At 43.5% G+C, this 19,061-nt stretch overlaps 3 protein-coding genes across 5 annotated transcripts; all 3 read right to left on the bottom strand.

Moving 5' to 3' along the window:
* Positions 1 to 4,107: 4,107 nt before the first annotated feature.
* On the bottom strand, positions 4,108 to 7,890 carry LOC106607051 (GTPase IMAP family member 7). 2 transcript variants are annotated; one of them, XM_014203612.2, is made up of 3 exons: positions 7,735 to 7,890; positions 5,751 to 5,905; positions 4,108 to 5,644 (listed from the first exon to the last, which is right to left on the bottom strand). In XM_014203612.2, the coding sequence occupies exons 1-3, from the start codon at positions 7,838 to 7,840 to the stop codon at positions 4,760 to 4,762; spliced, it is 1,146 nt and encodes a 381-aa protein (XP_014059087.1). In that variant the 5' UTR covers positions 7,841 to 7,890; the 3' UTR covers positions 4,108 to 4,759. The 2 variants fall into 2 exon arrangements, with proteins under 2 accessions (XP_014059087.1, XP_014059088.1); XM_014203613.2 differs by lacking the exon at positions 7,735 to 7,890 and adding an exon at positions 6,564 to 6,982.
* Positions 7,891 to 8,926: 1,036 nt separating this feature from the next.
* LOC106607053 (HMG box-containing protein 4) lies at positions 8,927 to 14,967 on the bottom strand. The gene is made up of 13 exons (XM_014203614.2): positions 14,884 to 14,967; positions 14,072 to 14,153; positions 13,785 to 13,921; positions 13,622 to 13,697; positions 12,913 to 13,506; positions 12,575 to 12,778; positions 12,246 to 12,442; positions 11,945 to 12,026; positions 11,779 to 11,843; positions 11,536 to 11,635; positions 10,151 to 10,326; positions 9,850 to 9,972; positions 8,927 to 9,680 (listed from the first exon to the last, which is right to left on the bottom strand). Exons 2-13 carry the CDS (start codon positions 14,106 to 14,108, stop codon positions 9,636 to 9,638), a joined length of 1,836 nt encoding a protein of 611 aa, XP_014059089.1. The 5' UTR covers positions 14,109 to 14,153; positions 14,884 to 14,967; the 3' UTR covers positions 8,927 to 9,635.
* Positions 14,968 to 15,195: 228 nt separating this feature from the next.
* On the bottom strand, positions 15,196 to 17,769 carry LOC106607054 (ankyrin repeat domain-containing protein 54). 2 transcript variants are annotated; one of them, XM_045720326.1, is made up of 8 exons: positions 17,680 to 17,769; positions 16,753 to 16,800; positions 16,541 to 16,639; positions 16,341 to 16,412; positions 16,127 to 16,174; positions 15,915 to 16,039; positions 15,712 to 15,819; positions 15,196 to 15,537 (listed from the first exon to the last, which is right to left on the bottom strand). In XM_045720326.1, the coding sequence occupies exons 1-8, from the start codon at positions 17,753 to 17,755 to the stop codon at positions 15,463 to 15,465; spliced, it is 651 nt and encodes a 216-aa protein (XP_045576282.1). In that variant the 5' UTR covers positions 17,756 to 17,769; the 3' UTR covers positions 15,196 to 15,462. The 2 variants fall into 2 exon arrangements, with proteins under 2 accessions (XP_045576282.1, XP_014059090.2); XM_014203615.2 differs by having other exon boundaries at positions 17,102 to 17,748.
* Positions 17,770 to 19,061: the final 1,292 nt, after the last annotated feature.

The following is a 19,061-nucleotide window of genomic DNA, read 5'->3' as shown; positions in this document are numbered from 1 at the left end:
CAAACAGCAGAGCCACAGAGCTCCAAGTTGATTCTGTGTCAATGTGGCGTGGCACCATTCGTCCTACTTGTCTGTCTTCTCCTTTCGTCTCTGTAGATCTCTGTTAAGCTCCCTCAACTTTCAGATGAAATGGTATCATCATGAGCCACATGACTTGCATGTGGACCAGAGTGACATTTGACGTATGCGGTAAGAACGAGTGCATCGCCCCTCTGTGTCTTATTCATGTGATTGAGGCAGGATTATGACTTGATCCAATGAGTTGAACTGGAGAAGTGAGGCTGGGGTCAAATCTGCCTTGAATTAAACCAGTGTTGTAGCAGAAATAATACCATCACCTCCCCCAAGCCCAGTAATACAATTGGAGGAAAGTGTGTGCTTGTTTTGGCCTGCCGGAGCCCCTGATCAAACCACAGGTTGGTGTCCATTACAGCGAGTAGGGTCTCTGCTGATGGTTCAAACACAGCCCACGGACCCAGCTTCAAAAGGCTCTGCTCACCGCACCCACTTATAGCCAACGGCGCATGTCAGTTAGTGTGGACCACACTATTCATCAGTTATGGCCAGCTCTGGGACCATCCAGCACCCTCAGCCCATAGTGAGTCGTCATTAGTCCGGAGTCAGGCCCCTCCCCTCCTGTAAATTCTCAAGCACTGGCTTTTGTAGGTGTGGTGTAAAACCACAAACCCTTAAGAACTGTCACACAAACAACAACCCAGTCCTCCCAGCCCTTTATCCCAAGTTCTAAAACTTTCACTGCAACACAGATAACTCTTTTTAAAACTCTTTCCAAAGCTGTTGGGAAATTTGGCTTGGATGTCTTTTTAAGATGGCTCAGTTTTGCCTCCTCCTCCTCCTTATGTAATTGCCTCTTGTCCATCCACACCCCTCTTCCTTCCTGTGGTACCACATACTGTACACTCCTCCTGACAGATTCCGAACATCTCTCTCTCTCTCTCTCTCTCTCTCTCTCTCTCTCTCTCTCTCTCTCTCTCTCTCCAATTCAATTCAATTCAAGGGGCTTTATTGGCATGGGAAACATGTTTACATTACAATAAAAAACAGTGAACATTACACTCACAAAAGTTCCAAAATAACTTCCTAATTCTCTCTCTTAATTTCTCTTTCGCTACACTCCCCCTCTTCTGTCTCCATCTTCGTCCCTCTCCGCTAGCTTCCGCTCTACATCTGGCTCAGGTCCAAGGCAGGCCAGCAATGTGTGAGGGGATGAATGGTGACTCTCATATTGGCTGACTGCACCAGTCCACTTCCACCCAGTCGTGCTTCTCCCATCCTAAACATCAGTCCAGCTGTTGATGCATGTGAGGCTGGCTGTGTGCATGCGTGCGTCCGTCCGTCCACTGGATTGTGCTAGCTCCCCTAACCTCGGCAGATGTACGTGATTGTAGGCCTACAATCATGTTGGCTGTGGTCTCTTCTTTGTCCTGACACTTACATTGATTTGCGTGAAATCATGCACTAATTGTACTCCTCTAAGAAAATTAGTGCTGTCCTTGCTTTCAGTTGTGCATTATAATACATTTTTTTAATAGCTACAGAATATGTATTGCATGCTTTACCAATCATAGCAGTGTCAAATGGTCTAGAGACTGAAATATACGGATTAATTTGGAAGTTCTATGTTAACTGTTCCATGTGATTATTGACAGAGGTAACTTCTAAGGTAAAAAATGTCAAAAGCCATAATAGTAAATCATGTGTTTGGCATGACATATCACCTCATGAAGCAATAAACTGACACTACCATTCAACGTCAACTACTTGAATATTGCCAGCCAGCTATAAACATCTTCAAACCCTTCAATGCGCCGTTACAATGGACACATCTTCCTTGCATTATTATTTGCTAACTTGGCCGAAGCTTTCATCTTGGCTTTATGAGTTGTCGCACCAACCCACACACGGATAGGGCAAATGTTAGCTCCTCACAGTGCTCCGTAAACAATTGCAGACACACACACGCTCACGCTACAGGAAGGAACATGAAAACAGCACTAATAGGAAAAAGATGAGTGGACTTAGAGCCTGTGCCATGGAGAACACTTGGTGAGGAGAGAGGAGAGCAGGCAGGCAGGCCCGCTGGACCTAACTTTTTAGGCCTTGCTCTGTTGGAAGGGGAACAGCATGGGCTGCGATATAATTATAACAGTATGCCTCGCTATATGCAAAGCAAAATATTGTATGATGCAAAGTAACAATCAACCTTGAATTTCCAAGTTGGCATACCACTTGCTACCCACCCAGTAGGCTAGCCACCATCAAAAGGCCTTTCTAATATCTAAACACACCATATCACCACATTATTAGCCCACATTTTTTATAAACGTTTCTGTCTACCTTTCTCAAAACGTATTTTTGTAAATTCGGGTTGGCACGCGTAGTATTTGTTATTTCCTCTGTGATTACCTCCAGGGATGAAACCGTCTCTTTTTATATGATCCAGATTCATTTAGCCAATGCTTTTGTAGCCTGCTGTATTTTTATTCAGATGTTCTTCTCAACAAACCACAAAGAGACCAGACAGTATTTGATGTGTATTAGAGGGTATACTGTGGTTGTAATCAGTCCTGTCCTGTTGATATTTTGAGTAGTTTACGGTGAGTGCTGCGTAAGCTAGCAAAGGGAGAGGCCTTGTCTGCGGTGGAGGAAAAAGTGTGTCATCCTGTTTATTTTCCTTTGGTTTGCGCAATGATAACAAAAAAATATTGCTGCCCCCACTTCAATGGGGGACCACAAGGTCCTTAGAACAACATTTTTGCTCTGAGGGAGAGCTTCAGAAGTTACAGCCGTTGTGTTAATGATGGGTCACTAGTGATTCCATGAGTTGTTTGTTCAGATTTTTGGCGTTGGTTATGCATACAGGCACAAATCAACTCTGCATCCTTTGCCGTCCTGATGAGGCTTCAGCCTCTGAGGACCAACCCTGGGCCACAACTGTCTACACAGACGAGATACAGCCTCCCTCTGATTTAGGCCTAACGGCATGGTTGCCTCAGCTCACATTATCTGCGTATGGAAATCCATCTCCCTGCTTTCCACCCTTCTCTCATCCATTCTTATTCTTTCTTCTTATCTCCCTCTATCATTACTCACTGTCCTCTCGCTGATGCATATCCAATAAGACAGAACAATATTTGGACAGGTGTTCTTTTTTATATGCATTATCTTCAAGGGGTCTACTGGACGGGTGCACCACGTCATTTCATTGCAGTTTCATAAGGAATGAACTGGCATCATACCCTGGTTCAATGTAGACCGCTATACTGTAGTCCGCACTGTACTGTATGCGTAATCCTTAACAATAAAAAACTGTTTAGCACCAATTTTCCTTTACTTTTAAACTTTCTTTTTTTCCTGTTTCAGACAACTGTGGAGGCCACATCTGGAAGACAGATGTAATCCCAGAGCATGTTCTCTCTCTTTCTCACTCTCTTTCTCTCGCTTGCGCACACGTATTCACTCTCTCCTCTTTCTCGCTCTCTCCCCACTCTCTTTCTCGTTCCTTTCCTCCCTCTCTTTTCGGGAAACATGAGAGCTGGACTAATTCTCTCTCTCCCTCCCTCGGCGGACCACCCACATTCGGAAACGCCTAGCTGTTCCACAGGCAGGGTCTCTGTCAGCTTAGAGAGAGAGGGAGAGAAACTTAAAGAGAGAGATGTAAAGATGGGTTTGACTGATGGTTTTAACAGAGTATCAATTACATCAATGTCAACCCCGTAACCTACTCTTTTGCATAAAGAGAAAAGAGATGAAGCTTTGAGAGCAGTGCTTCAGTGTTTTCCAAAGTCAGAGGCACTTTCACTTAGGACTCCACACTCATCACCACTATTATTAACGCCCTCTACACGCTCCAGCAATTGTCCTCAGCTAACACACACTGCTGCAGATGGTCCGTCTATAGCGGAGGTCTCCGTTATCTATCATGCATCATGTGAAAATCTTCATTTCAAAAAGTAGCCTATACTCAACTCCTAAATAAAGTGCTTGAAAATGTTGGCCAATAAATGACCAAATTCAGTCTGAGAGAAATGTGTAATTGTATGTTTTAAAAGTATCAACTGTGTGACATATACAGGACACAACAAATTGCCTTGGAAATTGTATTTTATTTCCTTCAGTTAGCAGTAAGGTATTTGTTTTCAGTTGAGCACAAATATTGAATGTTCAACTTCAATGTTTTGGTCAATGTCTCCACCAAGTGGATCATGTATGTAACTTCCCCTTTATTTGAAGTTTTTCGTAGACCCTACCATACCTTCTATAATAATTGGTTTTGAAAATATGACCAGACAAAATAGGCATGCCAGCAGTGAAATAACAAATATTATAACAAGTATTGTGAGGACTCTACGTTGGTCAAATACAAGGCAATTGCACAATGCTCAATAAAATGTAGATGCAGTGAAATAGCAAAGGGAAACAAAAATTGTTCTACTTCATAGTCACCATTTCCAGCACCACCCCAGCATCAACATATGTGAAAATGGTGCGTTCCTATGTTTTGTAGTAAAAAATAGGAAGATGATTATGACTAATTGTGAGTAGGCATTAAATACAAAATGTTTGATGATGTCATTGGAAACACTTATCTTTCTCAATCTTTTTTACTACAGAACAGAAATACACAATTTTCACATATGTTGATATTGGGGTGGTGCTGGAGGTGATGAATATGAAGTTGAAAAATGGTGAAATGTCCCTTTAAGGTTAATAACTGGAGATATGGATCCCATTGCCATTATTTGTTTTTCACTGTCTTCGGGGTCTTCCTTCTCCCCACTTCAGTGGCTACAGAGCCCACAGTGGCCCCCAGCATCCGCCCAACGGGCCCACCTACAAACAGGCCAACGAAAGCCCCCAGCAGAGACTCCATCCTCAGCATCTTGGGCAGCCTCCTCAGCCACCCTGTCAACCCCTGCCACAAGGACAAGATAAATGAGGGAGAGGAGGAGGCAGGAGAAAGAGAGGTAATACCCTCGGTGTCTATGTTCAGGTTGTGCACACTCCTCTCTGCCTCCTCCCTAACTCTTGCCATCTCTTCATCGTCTAGCTCTTGCTCTGGAGGTGAGGCTGAGGAGGGCACCTCTTCATCTAGCTCCTCTCCCCCTCCACCTCCCTCTCTTATCTGCCGCACTATCTCTGCCTGCTTCTCTCTCACCCTGGCCTCAGCCTCCTGGTAGAGGGGGCAGCTGTAGAACTCCACCCCGCTCTCTTTTACAGTCTGTTCAACCTTCTCCAGCAGCTCTTCCACACTCTCCCTCTCATCCTTCTCTCCTCTACTCCTCCTCTCCAGAGAGTGATAGCGGTCTCCACACATCACCACCAGCTCCAGCAGGTCTTTACGTCTGGTGGCGATGTACTCGTCCAGCTGTTGTCCTAGAACCATCTGGTCTGTGTGGGTGAAGAGGACCAGGGTGTGTCCACTGACTGCAGTGGGGCCAAAAACCTTCTCCAGGGCCTCCAGGGCCCGCAGCTCCATGTCAGCCGGCCGGTCCACAGGGACACACAGCAGGAAGGCATGAGGCCCCGGGGCGGACAGGGCCACGCAAGAGGAGACATGGTGCCTCACCTCCTCCGGGGGGCGCTCTGAGCAGAACCAGTCTTGGGCGACTACCACTGATACCTGCAGGCAAAAACAGTGTGTAATATTAGATCCTCTGGTTGACATTTAAGTCATCTGATCAGTGTGTAGGCTACTGTCCTTTTAAAGACTCAACAAAGTATCTTACCCATCTCCCTGCAATGGTTCCTCTGTGCTTCTCACATTCCTGAGTGACAGCTGGCTCACTGGCAGTCTGGGTAAGGAAAGCCTGGCGGCCCAGTATGGCGTTTCCAGCTGCACTCTGTCCTGCTCTTGCCCGGCCGAGCAGGACCAGCCTCAGCTCTGCATTGGGACAAGGCGAGGAGATGGAGTGTTCTTAGAAAGGGAGGATTTAGTAGCCCGCACACATCACAAGCTTCGGTCATCTGATCTCTGCTTTCATTTTCCGTTTACATTAGTACTGTTCAATAAGCAAAGACTTTTGTATGTCTGAAAGTTCTGCCAAAATATGTATTGTAACAATGGAGACATTGTACATATTTTTCCTTTGAGACAAAAAAATATATGAATAGAACGAACTCGAATCACGAAACATCTCATAGGCTATACCAGGGTTTCCCACACTCGGTCCGTTTTGTTTTTGGCCCTAGCACTACACAGCTGATTCAAATAACAAACTCATCATCAAGCTTTGATTATTTGAATCATCTGTACAGTGTTAGGGCAAAAACCCAAAACGTGCCACATGACCGAGTTTGGGAAACCCTGGGCTATAAAATGTAGCATACGATGTAAACACGTTTCATCTAATTCCAAAGGACAGACAGCTCAAACGAAATGCGGAGACAGCCTCCCTCAAGTTCTAAAAACTGACAGGCCGTAAAGTGCGTTTGTGGCGAGTTAACGGCGCACAAGCGAGTATGAAATAGTCGTAAACAAACGCGAAGTCAAAGTCTACACTTCCTGGAACCTGCGTGAATAATTGGTAGGCTACATGTACCTGTTTGTGTGGGACCTGATGCCATCTCTTGATTGTGCGATATTGCCAGATATTATTGCCGTATTTAGTATGAACCCTAGTCAACTTCCTCGTGCCTACGTCCTGACTCATTAGAAGAAGGATCAGTCTGTGCGGTGTGCTTCTGCAGTCTTCAGGGCGTAGCCGTACAGTCAATGCTCTTCAAGAAAAGCAGGTTTTAGCCTACTACGTTTTTGTAGTGTCTTTTGATGCAGTGACAAAAAGTAAAGTAGGCTGACTTCTTCAATTATGCATCAACATTCAAATCAATATGTTCATGGCATACTTGCTCAAACTTCCAAAAAATCGAATCTCCCGTGAGCACATTCTCTGTGTAGACCGATAATCTTCCAGAACTGAAAGGGATGTGCATTATATTATGTCAGGGGTATTCAACCGGAGGTCCGCGAATTTAAATATTTGTATTTCAATGTTTTTAAGAATACTGCTATCAACAACAGAATAAACGAATTTTGAACGACTACATACAATGACGTCAGTTTTATTTCTCAGTTTATTCATCACAATGACATGGTCGTGTAACAGTATAGCTTCCGTCCCTCTCCTCGCCCCAACCTGGGCTTTAACCAGGGACCCTCTGCACACATCAACAACAGTCACCCACGAAGCATCGTTACCCATCGCGCCACAAAAGCTGCGGCCCTTGCAGAGCAAGGGGAACAACTACTTCAAGGTCTCAGAGCGAGTGACGTCACCCGATTGAAACGCTATTAGCGCGCACCACCGCTAACTAGCTAGCCATTTCACATCGGTTACAGTCGCAGATGTAATTGCAGGGTACAGTGAAATCCTTAAACTTCAAGCTCCAACAGTGCAGGTCAAAATTATACAAAATGACACTGTCTTTGGAATTACACTCACTAGAGTGTCTGACATAGGCTTTGAAAAAGCATTTGCAAATAGGCCACCAGTGCAGAAGTGCCACTGGCTTTCTGGTAAGCTTTTGTGATTTGGACATAAATGTTTGACAAGACATGGCTAACCTTTGTTTAACCAGTTAGCGAAAATGTGTTACCGTTCTACCTAATATGATATGCTAGAGTTTACACTTCCTCTTCCAAATGTGTGGTCAAAATAATGAAAAACGATTTACCAAATATATTCATTTTAAAATGTTGATTACTTCATTCACCTGATGATAAGACGTGATATTTTTCGGGTGCTAATATAGGATGGGGGTCCCTCAACACCGATTTGGCTGGAAGGCGGTCCTTGGGTAAGAACAGGTTGAAGACCATTGTGTTATGTCGCCATCTTCATATACACAGTGATTGGTCGCCAAAAATGGTTTGTTTTCGTTTCTACCGGTTTGACTAGATGGAGTAGGCCTACAGCTCTATCTAGTGGTTGCATCGGGGACAACAGTTCTTGACAACGTAACGTTGTAACTGAGCCCTTTTCATAACGCACCGATCACACCAACAGTCAAGCGCAAAATGGTACGCAGCATCATCTGGATGTGTGTGCAACAAAAGTTAAACATTCACCTTCTGCTACCATTTCTGTCAGGCCGTCTATGTTCAATAAATCCAACGTATGCTCCACATATAATGCACAGCAACTGCCTCTGTAACGCAATGTTGCTAGTCAAACGCAGCGTTCCATCGGAAATGTACTTCTGGTGAACCAAAATACTACACTGCCAGTGTGATCGAGGCGTAACCTTGACCTCGTTCTCCTAACCTGACACGTTTATTATCCTAGCCAGTTATGTTAGTTCGCTTATCTTGCCATGTAAATAAACCATTTGTGGCGACAAATCATCAGTATCACCAAACGGTCTTGCAATTTCTAACACGTATGAACACGAAGTTAATCACGCAGCCCCTGTGACAACAATTTTGGAACCCCTTGTGCCCCCCCTAAATGTGGAGTATGAAATAATTTTTACATAACTAATTTTTGCTATCGTTATTTTTTTACATCCGTAGTGGCAACGCGGAACACTAAATTTAACCCACACATTTTCTAGAGGGACGGCTTTAGGCGGAACACAACAGTATCGTACCAAAACGATATGATATAACGTCTAATGTAACTGGCCCCTCTAACAGTACAACTGGCCCCAACTTGGCCCCCCCAATTGAAATGGTCTAGAACCGCCACTGCAGGCACCTGCTGCAGTTCATGTACAATTCACTTTACTCACTTAAAAATAGCAATTTCAGTTGTAGGTATAACTGGCCTTAAAATGTAAATTATCTTGATACACTACAATGGTTTGTTACAATAAATATAAGCCTTATTCAGTCATTGGTTTGTGTAGGTGTCAGAACAACAGCTGTAGTTGAAATAAGGTGGCTGGTACATACCAGTCATAAGTCTGCATGTTGACACTGTCATTTTTATTGTCAACATTTCCATACTGTATACTCAGGAAGAAATGTATTAATGAAAATGTGGCTTACAGCTTTGTGCTTCAAAAGCTGCAAAACCCACAACAGTAGTTTGATTGCAGTTGCCTCAAAATATTTCTACCGTATACAAATTTCATTCTACAATCAAAATCTAAACCTTAATACTCAGTAAAATAGCATATATACAAAAGAGCAAGTCATTATGTAATTAACTGGTAAAACAAACATGAATAGTTGTCAAATATATTATTTTCATGGTATGTTGATGGAAGAGGAACAATGGTAGACTTGGGCCCTGGCTTGTCCTTTTGAGTAAAAACTATCCTCTGGAGATACTGTATACACATAGAAAACACACACGCCCGCACACATTCACACAAGAACATACAGTTAAATCTGAAGATGCTAACAGACATGCCAGAGGGAAAGAAAATAGTTTTCATTAAAATAGGTTTCAGTAAAAAAAAAAAAAAGACAAAAAAAGAAGAATGAACACATTTTAAAATACATTTTAAAAACATGTTGAAAGTATTAATATCCACATTTTCCAATGCCTTGCTGCATAAATAATAGTCTGCATCCCAAGCCACGCTTCTATAATGGGCACTCTCACTCCAAATGTTTTACTTCACGGCGAGGACACTCAGTAGATGGGAAAGGAATGTTTCTGTTGGCTTCACAGCCCTGGCATGATGTAGGCAATGTTGTCCAAGGTGTTGGACTGAAAGAGACATAAAGGGAGAGAGATGTTTCAGGCTGGCCTTATGCAACATACTTGCTGTCACACAATGTGCTGTCACTATAGCCACATTTTTACTTTACAGCCCAAGTGGGAGATGAAACCTTTCAGAACAACATTTCAAATAGATGGCAAGGTGTGATTGATTTACCAAGACTTGGCGGGGACATCCGTTGAGCTGGGGGATCTGTGCTGTGAGGCAGGTCAGGGGTCCAAGGGCACACAAGATGGAGTCCAGCAGTACAGAGAGACTGCCTGACACCGCCACCATCCCCTGAGTGAAGTGAGAGCAGAGGCAGTTAGTCTAGTGGTCACACACAAATATTTGTTCAGTCTTTACTCATATGAATGTGAAAATGAGACATTTCTGTTGTAGGTGAAGAGAGTAAGTTTGGACACAACAGCTAAGTTAAAAGATACAGGGAATTGTTGGTTGGTGTGTGTGTGTGTACCTCTGTCTCCTGTAATCGGTGGCCGATGAGGGACAGGGACTCTCCCAGTAGCTGCAGGTGGGCGGCCGCATCGATGGGGTCGACATCAGGGACCCGTGCTGGTGACAGGGACACACCCACAGACGCCCGGTTGGGGGACACCAGCCCTGCTCCCAGCCCCATGCCCTTCATAGAGCCTGAGACACACACAAATACACCACACGCAGTGACCAACTGACCATGAGTGTCCTGTGGGCTACTGAGAGAGAGATAAAGCAGCATAGAGAAGGGACAGGACTACTGATTGACTTGTAATCACTGTCAACGCTGATAGAGCTGCAAGGCCAATGTGGCTGCAGATGGGCTCTTACTAGGGATGCGCCGATATCACATTTTTGGCCGATACCGATAACTGATATTTTCCTTGCAAAAAAAAAACGATACCGATATTTAACATTTTAGCAGCCTTTTAAGCATTTTAGTACAGTTAAATAGTTAACGCACACACATAGATGCAGTGGTCTAAGGCACTGCATCTCAGTGCAAGAGGCAACACTACAGTCACTGGTTCGAATCCAAGCTGTATCACAACCGGGTTGTGATTGGTTGTCCCATAGGGCAGCGCACAATTGGCCCAGCGTTGTTACATTTCACGTAATCCCTGTTTGTCTGCATCAAAGTAGCGGTCCTTGTAGCTAGCAACGAGTGTGGTGGTGACACAGTAAAGAAGCTCAGAGAGAATCGCTTGTTCACGGCCTAAGTTATAACCCCACGGTCGGTGTGGGCAGTTTTGTTGAGCAGACGTTTCAATGCCATGACAGAGGGTATCTGCTGCAGACGCAGTTGATTACCTTATTTCTCCAGTCAGTTGTTCGAATGGCACTAGGGGTGTGTTCATGTTTCCAAGATTCAAACATGTTCTCAAGTGCCATTGAAATGGAAGCAGTGGTATGAGAACCAGCACATTCTTGAGCATGCAATACCGCGTTGACACACTGTGCTGTCAGACTCAACATTCTCATGGGGCTGACATCGCTGGTCCAAATGTCAGTCGTGACGCCCATAGCAAGTAGCATAATGAATTCCATTATCTTGGCATTAATGGATTTCGCTTTTGAGTTGTCTCGCTGTTCTTACTCTTTCAAATGACTGCTGGACTTGAACTGGTTTAGTTGTTGGAAGTGTGCGCTTAGTATTTTTCTGCTTTTGTTCTGTGTAGCGCTGTATTTTTCATGGGGTCATTACGTCATCTACTCACGTTATATAGGTAAGCACGTCAGCTTTGAAACCGGTTTTGCACGTCAGTGTTAAACTAGACATTGGGCCGATGCCGATGTTGGCATTTTTAGCTAATATTGTTCGATTCTGATATGCTCACAGATTTATCATGCATCTCTAGCTCTTACCTTTGCTTTTGACTCCATCTGTGGAGCTCTTGCGTTTGACTGTGGTGGCCTCAGCTTTGTTCTGCTTGTGCTGCAGGTACTGAGCTTTCTGCTTCCACACCTATGTGTATATAGAAGTAATTTAGGCCATGGACCATGACTCATAGCATAGTGCTGGCGGGCCATTCTTAAATTGATTTCAAATGTTTATCAGAATTATCAATCAAATCTCTTCTTAAATTGGCCATTTCAAGTGAAACTTACCAGTTTATCTTTTTCTGGGAGCTGTTTCCACACCTCTGCCAACTTTTTGCTCAGCTCCCCGAACACTGCAAACACAGTAAAGTCTTTCTCTAGGTTTTGTATAAGATATGTACCACAATCATTAATAGTTACAATGTAATTATAAAAAAGGGATAACTCTGCCCACCTAGTCCCGGCTGCTCTGCATTGATGTTGACCCTGTACTCTTTACAGAACACCTGGTATGCTGTTGTGTTCTTCTTCTTGGGCTGAGAGAGAAAGGAGATGAGCAGAGTGTATGTATGTATGTATGTATGTATGTATGTATGTATGTATATAAGCATTTCGCTACACCCGCAATAACATCTGCTAAATCTTTGTATGTGACCAATACAATTTGATTTGATATATATATATATACACACACTGTACAAAATGCAGGAAGCACTGTCTAAAAGCCTAAACTACCAATCTGTTTCGGCTCTTACCTTATCTTTCTCCTTCTCATGCTTTTCCCTTTCCCTCTCCTCCTTCTTTTTCTTCTTCTCCATCATTGCTACTTCATTACTTTGATGATGGTGAGTAAGGATGGGAGTAGGGATGGGGGCCCCCATGGCATACATTCCACCAGCTGCAGAGTGATTGGCTGAGCCATGGGTATGGGTGTGGCCTCTCGATGGGTCCCCTGGAGAAAGCATACAAGGAGCACATATTAGAATGCATAATTCAAGTAACTGTTGAAGTAACCAATGTTAAACATCTTTCTGCAATAGGACTAAGGCAGACTAGAGGCAGCGTTCCAAAAGCTTCTAATCACCTCCTGATCCTTTGCTGTGCTTCTTCTCTCTCCCGCCTTTGTCTTTCTCCCTGTCCTTCTCTTTCTCCTTTTTCTTCTTGCTTTTCTTGCTCTTCTTCTTTTTCTTTGACAGATGCTTGTACGAGTCGTCTATCACCAGCTCTCCTGCCTCCAGTTCACCCCCTGAGGAGGAGCTGTCTCCCCCCATACCCCCACCGTAGTGCCCTGACACAAGAAAGAGAGGACATAAGGTTCATGCAGGAATCAACACAAATACAGGAAAAGTTGTTTAGTGCACAGACAAATGTGTTTCTAATAATGTCTCTCATAGAAATAAATCTTGCCAAAGGCGCTCTTACCCTCCACCTCCACTTCTTTCCCCACAACAGGCAGTGGATCTCGGCTCTGCTGCATCTTCTTGGGGACTTTAGAGAGCTGCTTCCGGTCTCTGTCCTTATCCTTTTTTATCCCCCCTTTTGAGGATGAGGAGGAGTGGGGAGGGAAGGGAAAGCTCTCTCCTTCGGCCTTCTCCTTAGGCGAGACCATGAGCTTCATCCTCAGCCCATCCGGCTCACGTATGTTCAGGAGATCTCCTTTAGGGGTACCGGTACCACCATGGAACAGAGACGACGACTTGGAGGAGGAGTGCTTTTTGGAAGAGGAGGATGAGGACATAGGGCGGGAATGAGAGGAATGGCTGCCTTTGCTTCCTCCTGTGCTCCCATCACGTTTGCGGTCTTTGGAGAAGTGGGAGGAAGAGAAGGAGGGGTAGGAGGGCTTCTTGTGCAGGTGTGGGCTCGGGTCTGAGCCGGTGGCCATAGGGGAGGTGATGGCCTGTAGGAGCCCCATGGCTGTGTCTGTGGGATGGGAGGAAGACGAGGAGGACAGGGAAGGGGAGTGGTCCGACGACTTTCGCTTCTTCTTGTGGGGAGGTGGGCCTGAGCCTTGCTGGTCTGGTAAAGAACATAGTGAAGGGAGAGTGAGAACATAATGAATCGGTTCAGCATAAAATTCACGCAAATAATTCAATATTTTTTATTGACAGAGCAGAATTCCTTCCTCCTTTACCTCTGTAATAGTAGTCTTCACTGTGCTTTTTCTTCTTCTTGTGGGAGTCCCCTCCCAATAAGAAAAGTTCTGAGTCCTAAATGAAGAAGTCATGATTTGACAAAATTTACAACCAACAGAAACTACATGGCACTACCTTTTGAAACCAGTGTTCTGCTGTTACCTTGGGCCGTTTCTTGGAGGACTTGCGGACCTGTGCAGCAATCTCCTCCTCCTCTCTGAGCAGGTCCTTGTATGATCTCCTCTTCTCTCTCTGACTGCGACCAGCCACAAGGCCCACTTCCCCTTCCATCCCTACCTCTGAGAAAGAGGGAGTTGTAATGCACACTGGGAACTTCAGGCATTGCATGACAATTGGAATGATGATGATGACTTTTAATAACTAAATTATTGACAGATTTCTTCAAAAGAACATAAGAGATACTAGAGGAAAGAACTGGCACAAATTACCAACTACTCCTTTCTTCTTGATGTCCTCAAAAGCCATGATCTCTCTTTTCTCCTCAACAGACTTGCTCGTCTCACTGTGTCACTAACAATTGCAAGATATTAGAACACAGTCATAAGGATATGGAGGAAACATCAGCCACTGACTCAGCCAACATAACAGACAAGCAACTTGTGACTTGGAGCAGTTTTACTGCAAAATACAGGATATTTACATTTCACTGTGAATGGAAGAATGGAAGGATGTAAAAAAATAAGAGACAGACAACAATAAAGAAATATCTTAACACCAAATTGATCAAACTGAATAAGCCCCTTCAAAAAAGCAAGAAGTGACTTGTTACAACTCGCCACCACATATGGTTGATAAGAGAGGACATTCAATTTCTGTAATTGATGTCTGTCCTTAAAGTTTGGATAACAGTATACACTGATAAATGGCATGCTTGAGCCTGTAGTAATAATAGATACATTGCAAAACTGAAGTGTGTTTAGGCAATTGAAGGATAAATTCCCGCCTACTTTCGAAAAAATACACAAACACACCCCCTTCCATTAGCTGAGAGTCCCTAACTCCCAACATTTGGAACCTCTTCTAACTCGTATTGCTGATTATGTGCTGGGTTATCCGGAAGGTACTGCAATAGCAGTCCGTGGCTTCTGGTGCAGCTAGGCCTATGTAAGTCTGAACGGACAAAGAAAGTAATATTCATGCATTTGGTTCATAAATTCTGTTTAGCATGCTGAGGTGAGAATATGTTAATTTTACTGTCGCAAAGAGAGAAGAAATGTACAATTATATGTAATTTTACTACCTCTCCGGATTCCCCAATTTACGCGGTTCCAGTCGCCATCTTTGATATCAGTCTAGAACGATGCGTGTCGGCAGGGGGAGGGACTTGACTGTGATGTAGCGAATCAGAACAATGAAATCGTGTACGTTATTGTAGTGCACAATGTCAATTGGCTGGAAATATACATTGCGTCTATTAATTTGAAGATATTGTAACCAATATGTAACAATTACTTTTCATGTATTAATTCTATGAATGGATAATGATAACTACATTAACTGACAATGCATATTGATGTTACACCGCCTTTTCTTATAAAACAGAGGCAACAAATATTTCCAAACATTTTATTAATCCATTAACTCAGATTGTTACAACCATTTACAACAACGACCATGATTAATTTTTTACAGTAAACATTCATGTACAACACATGCAAGGCAACAGAAAAAAGGCAGTGACACAAAGATGCTGAGAGGAAGACCAACATAACAGTCAAGGGTAATGAGTTCATAAAGATATTTTTTATTTACTTTATCACAGTAGTATGCCCATTACTCTGCCGTAAACAGAAGAATGTATCCACAAAGAGAGCCCCCTCTACCTATCCCCCAAATTCTGCTTCTGTAGACTGAGTGACGTGAAGCTGGCCAGCAAGTCGGTTACCTCATCAACCTGAAACAGAAGAGAAGCCATAATTGTCACCTATGAAGACTCATTCATTCTTGTAATAAGAATGATACCAAAAATCAGGTGTGTGTGTGTGTGTGTGTGTGTGTGTGTGTGTGTGTGTGTGTGTGTGTGTGTGTGTGTGAGAGAGAGAGTGAGTTAAACACAAATGTGTCTTACCTGTTCTTTGGTGCGTGTGTGCTGCAGCTGTGTTGAGATATGATCCAGTCTCTCTCTGGCCTCACTCTGTCCCATCACATTCAGGTACTCCCTCAGCATCTGAATGATCTACAGAGCCATGGAGAGAGAGAATTTCAGACTGCACCAAATAAATGTTGGTATACTAATGTTTACATAGTGCTGTTGTAATAACCCCTTATTACCTGTGTGACCTCCCCTCTAAGAGTTTCTATACTCCTTGAGTCTCCTTCCTGCAGGATGTTGAGTTTGGAGCGTGCCAGGTGCAGGGGGGTCCTTCCTGCTCGGTCTAGGGCATCCACACGTGCTCCTGAACAGAAAAACTAAATTAACAAGTTACCCTTAGCAGGTGTACAGTATGAATGTCCATGTGTGTTCATACAGTTTGGCATCTCACCTCCTCTCAGCAATGTCGTGATTACAGGCACGTGGTTGGTACAGGCCGCTGCAGAAGTGGAAAGATTGTGGAAAATATACATTTTTCAGACATGGAAAAGTTAAATCAAAATAAAATGTTCATCTTTTACTTTTCTGCCATTGGGACCTAAAGTAGCAATGTTGTACATCCCTGAACTAAATGCTATACTTTCGGTGCCATGTGTTGTTCTTACCCAGATGGAGAGGGGTGTTCCCAAGGCCATCCCGCTGGTTAGGGTCAGCGCCGTAGCTCAGAAGAAGTTGCACTGGAAGGAAGGGGATAAGTTAATCATCTGTTCACAGTAATGCTGCTGTGATTATTATCAGTTCATAACAATGTCATTACTGTTGAGTAATGAATCATGAGCCCCTTGCACTTCACACTTTGACTTACCGATGCTCTCGTTGCCATTACAGGAGGAGAAGTGGAGGGCTGTTCTTCCTTTGTCATCTGCTGCACAAGGGTCTATGTCTTCTAGAAGAAGCCTGCGCACTGGATAAAAAAAGAGACAGAAACATTAAACACCTGAAAGACATACCATATATTACTTAGTCTTGTTGAGTCTCACAGTAGTTGATGTTCCAGTAGTTCTCTTCAGTGCCTACCTGTATCAATGTCGTTGCCATTGGCAGCCTCTCGAAACCTCCTCACCGCTAGAGAGAATGAACAAACAAGCCACAGGTTAGGTAATCAGGTAGAATGCTAAACTCTGTGCTTTGAGTGTTGACATGCCTATCACCGTCTGATGTATTAGGCTAGTATAATGCATACTGATGATACGTTTGTCAAAGTTCAAGAGCCATAGGCAGATGCCTTGCATGACATCCCAGTCCCTCTGCAACATTCAGACAGCTTTACACTATTCACACCTCATGATTGGGTGTGGAATTCACGGCGAACTCTCTCCATCAACACTATTTTTTCTCTCCAATTTTGAGTGTGGAATTTCTGTACCATAAATATCTTTTCCAATGGGCCCCACATTTCGCCGGGCTCTCCCTTGTCGCCTCGCTCTACACCCTGTCACCTTCCCGGGTTTGCTGCTCGCCACACCCGCCCCTGATCCAACTCGACTAGGTTCCCATAGCAAGTGGAGGTACCGAAGTTCTTGTTCAGCGGTCTGTCCTGTACGACTCAATCTCACGGTGCCCTCTCCAAAACCAGTCATCCCAAATCCCTCAGTAGCACCTCCATCCATCCTCTCATCATTTATCTTTAGTTCACCCTCTTTCTCCTCCGCTTCTTTTGGTCCAGTCTCCACCGTGTATTCACCCTCGGAGCTTGAACGTTCATCGTCAGAAGCTGTTGCAACAATTGGACTCCACCCGTCCATGTTCACAGACTCATGTGGAAATGTATTTTGGTGTTTCTCTCTTCAAAATGAACCTCGTTCGCAAGCCAGTGCTAGGAGCTACGAAACGAGTCATTTATGTTGATGAACTGACTTGCAACTTTGAATACGTCGTTTATTTACTCCGTTGACATCGCTGGCTCTAGAACATCAATACAGAAACGATTCTACGCATATTTACCATTGTGGCTCATATGATCATGCTTTGAATTCAAGATCCGTCCCTGTGACAAGAACCAAAATGTCTCCTGTTTCATAATTTCAATTATCACGAGAACAAGCAGTAAAAGGCGGTCCTATTGTAAAGAGAAACGTTGACAATGATTTTTACCAATCAGAGACTACGTTGTTCGTTCTCTCGAAACAAAGCACCCACCCCCGTGCAAAAGAAGCAAATGAGCAAGCAGGACAGGCGGGATGTGTGCTGCCGTATTCAATACCGGGTTAGTTCTACGTGAGCTCCTTGGGACCATAACCTTAACCCTCGTCGTCCCAAGGATCCCGGATAGCAAGGAACATTGAATATCTTTCATCAAATTTGATATTATGAATAAAATCATGGATGCTGTTACACTCAAGAAATCTTGAAAACAGATACAATTTAGAGTGAAGAAATTCTAGAAATATTATTTGCACATAACCGTGTATGCTGTATAATACTTCAAAAACATGGAAACATCTGAGCATTATGTTCTCTCTCTTTAATGTCTTACATCTGTTACAACAGAAAATAAAGTTATCAGATAAATAACAGTAGTAGGCCTACACAAATAGTATAAAAAAATAAATAATGCATAATTCATAGATCACAATGTAATTAAAACCCAACATCACCCATAATGTTGTACACACATTCAAGTCTAAAGTTCCATCATATAAAACATGCCACAATTTAGTGTAATATATAAATATGATTTAAGGAATAAAATGGGATAAGCAGTCAACTCTCAGGAGGAATCAGGATGGTTGTTCAACCAAAATATTTGGAATATATAGTCAAAGTTTGGACACCTACTCATTCAAGGGTTTTTCTTTATTTTTACTATTTTCTACATTGTACAATAATAGTGAAGACATGAAAACTATGAAATAACACATATGGAGTCATGTAGTAACCAAAAAAGTGCTACAAATATAAAAATAGATTTTAGATTCTTCAAAGTAGCCCCCCTTTGCCTTGATGACAGCTTTGCACACTCTGGGCATTCTCTCAACCAGCTTCATGAGGTAGTCACCTGGAATGCTTTTCCAACAGTCTAGAAGGAGTTCCCACATATGCTGAGCACTTGTTGGCTGCTTTTCCTTCACTCTCCTATCTAACTCATCCCAAACCATCTCAATTGGGTTGAGGTCGGCTGATTGTGGAGGCCAGGTCATCTTATGCAGCACTCCGTCACTCTTCTTCTTGGTCAAATAGCCCTTACACAGCCTGGAGGTGTGTTTTTGGTCATTGTCCTGTTAAAAAACAAACGATAGTCCCACTAAGTGCAAATCAGATGGGATGGTGTATCGCTGCAGAATGCTGTGGTAGCCATGCTGGTTAAGTGGGCCTTGAATTCGAAA

This window comes from Salmo salar, chromosome ssa06 (genome assembly GCF_905237065.1).
Source record: "Salmo salar chromosome ssa06, Ssal_v3.1, whole genome shotgun sequence".
In the NCBI taxonomy this organism is placed as follows: Eukaryota; Metazoa; Chordata; class Actinopteri; order Salmoniformes; family Salmonidae; genus Salmo; species Salmo salar.
This window is presented reverse-complemented; position numbering and strand designations above follow the sequence as displayed.

What these genes read in the sequence shown, in the direction of transcription:
- LOC106607054 (XM_014203615.2), bottom strand. Translation starts at nt 17,480, where the DNA reads ATGGACGGGTGGAGTCCAATTGTTGCAACAGCTTCTGACGATGAACGT. An exon ending in TAATGGCAACGAGAGCATCG is followed by an intron (nt 16,413 to 16,540) that starts GTAAGTCAAAGT and finishes CCTTCCTTCCAG; the next exon opens with TGCAACTTCTTCTGAGCTAC. An exon ending in ACACACGCACCAAAGAACAG is followed by an intron (nt 15,538 to 15,711) that starts GTAAGACACATT and finishes CTTCTGTTTCAG; the next exon opens with GTTGATGAGGTAACCGACTT.
- LOC106607051 (XM_014203612.2), bottom strand. Translation starts at nt 7,840, where the DNA reads ATGGTCTTCAACCTGTTCTTACCCAAGGACCGCCTTCCAGCCAAATCG. An exon ending in ATATCACGTCTTATCATCAG is followed by an intron (nt 5,906 to 7,734) that starts GTGAATGAAGTA and finishes GTCCCAATGCAG; the next exon opens with AGCTGAGGCTGGTCCTGCTC. An exon ending in GAACCATTGCAGGGAGATGG is followed by an intron (nt 5,645 to 5,750) that starts GTAAGATACTTT and finishes TTTTGCCTGCAG; the next exon opens with GTATCAGTGGTAGTCGCCCA.
- LOC106607053 (XM_014203614.2), bottom strand. Translation starts at nt 14,108, where the DNA reads ATGGCTTTTGAGGACATCAAGAAGAAAGGAGTAGTTG. An exon ending in GCACAGCAAAGGATCAGGAG is followed by an intron (nt 12,443 to 12,574) that starts GTGATTAGAAGC and finishes TGCTTTCTCCAG; the next exon opens with GGGACCCATCGAGAGGCCAC. An exon ending in AGATGGAGTCAAAAGCAAAG is followed by an intron (nt 10,327 to 11,535) that starts GTAAGAGCTAGA and finishes TGTGTGTCTCAG; the next exon opens with GCTCTATGAAGGGCATGGGG.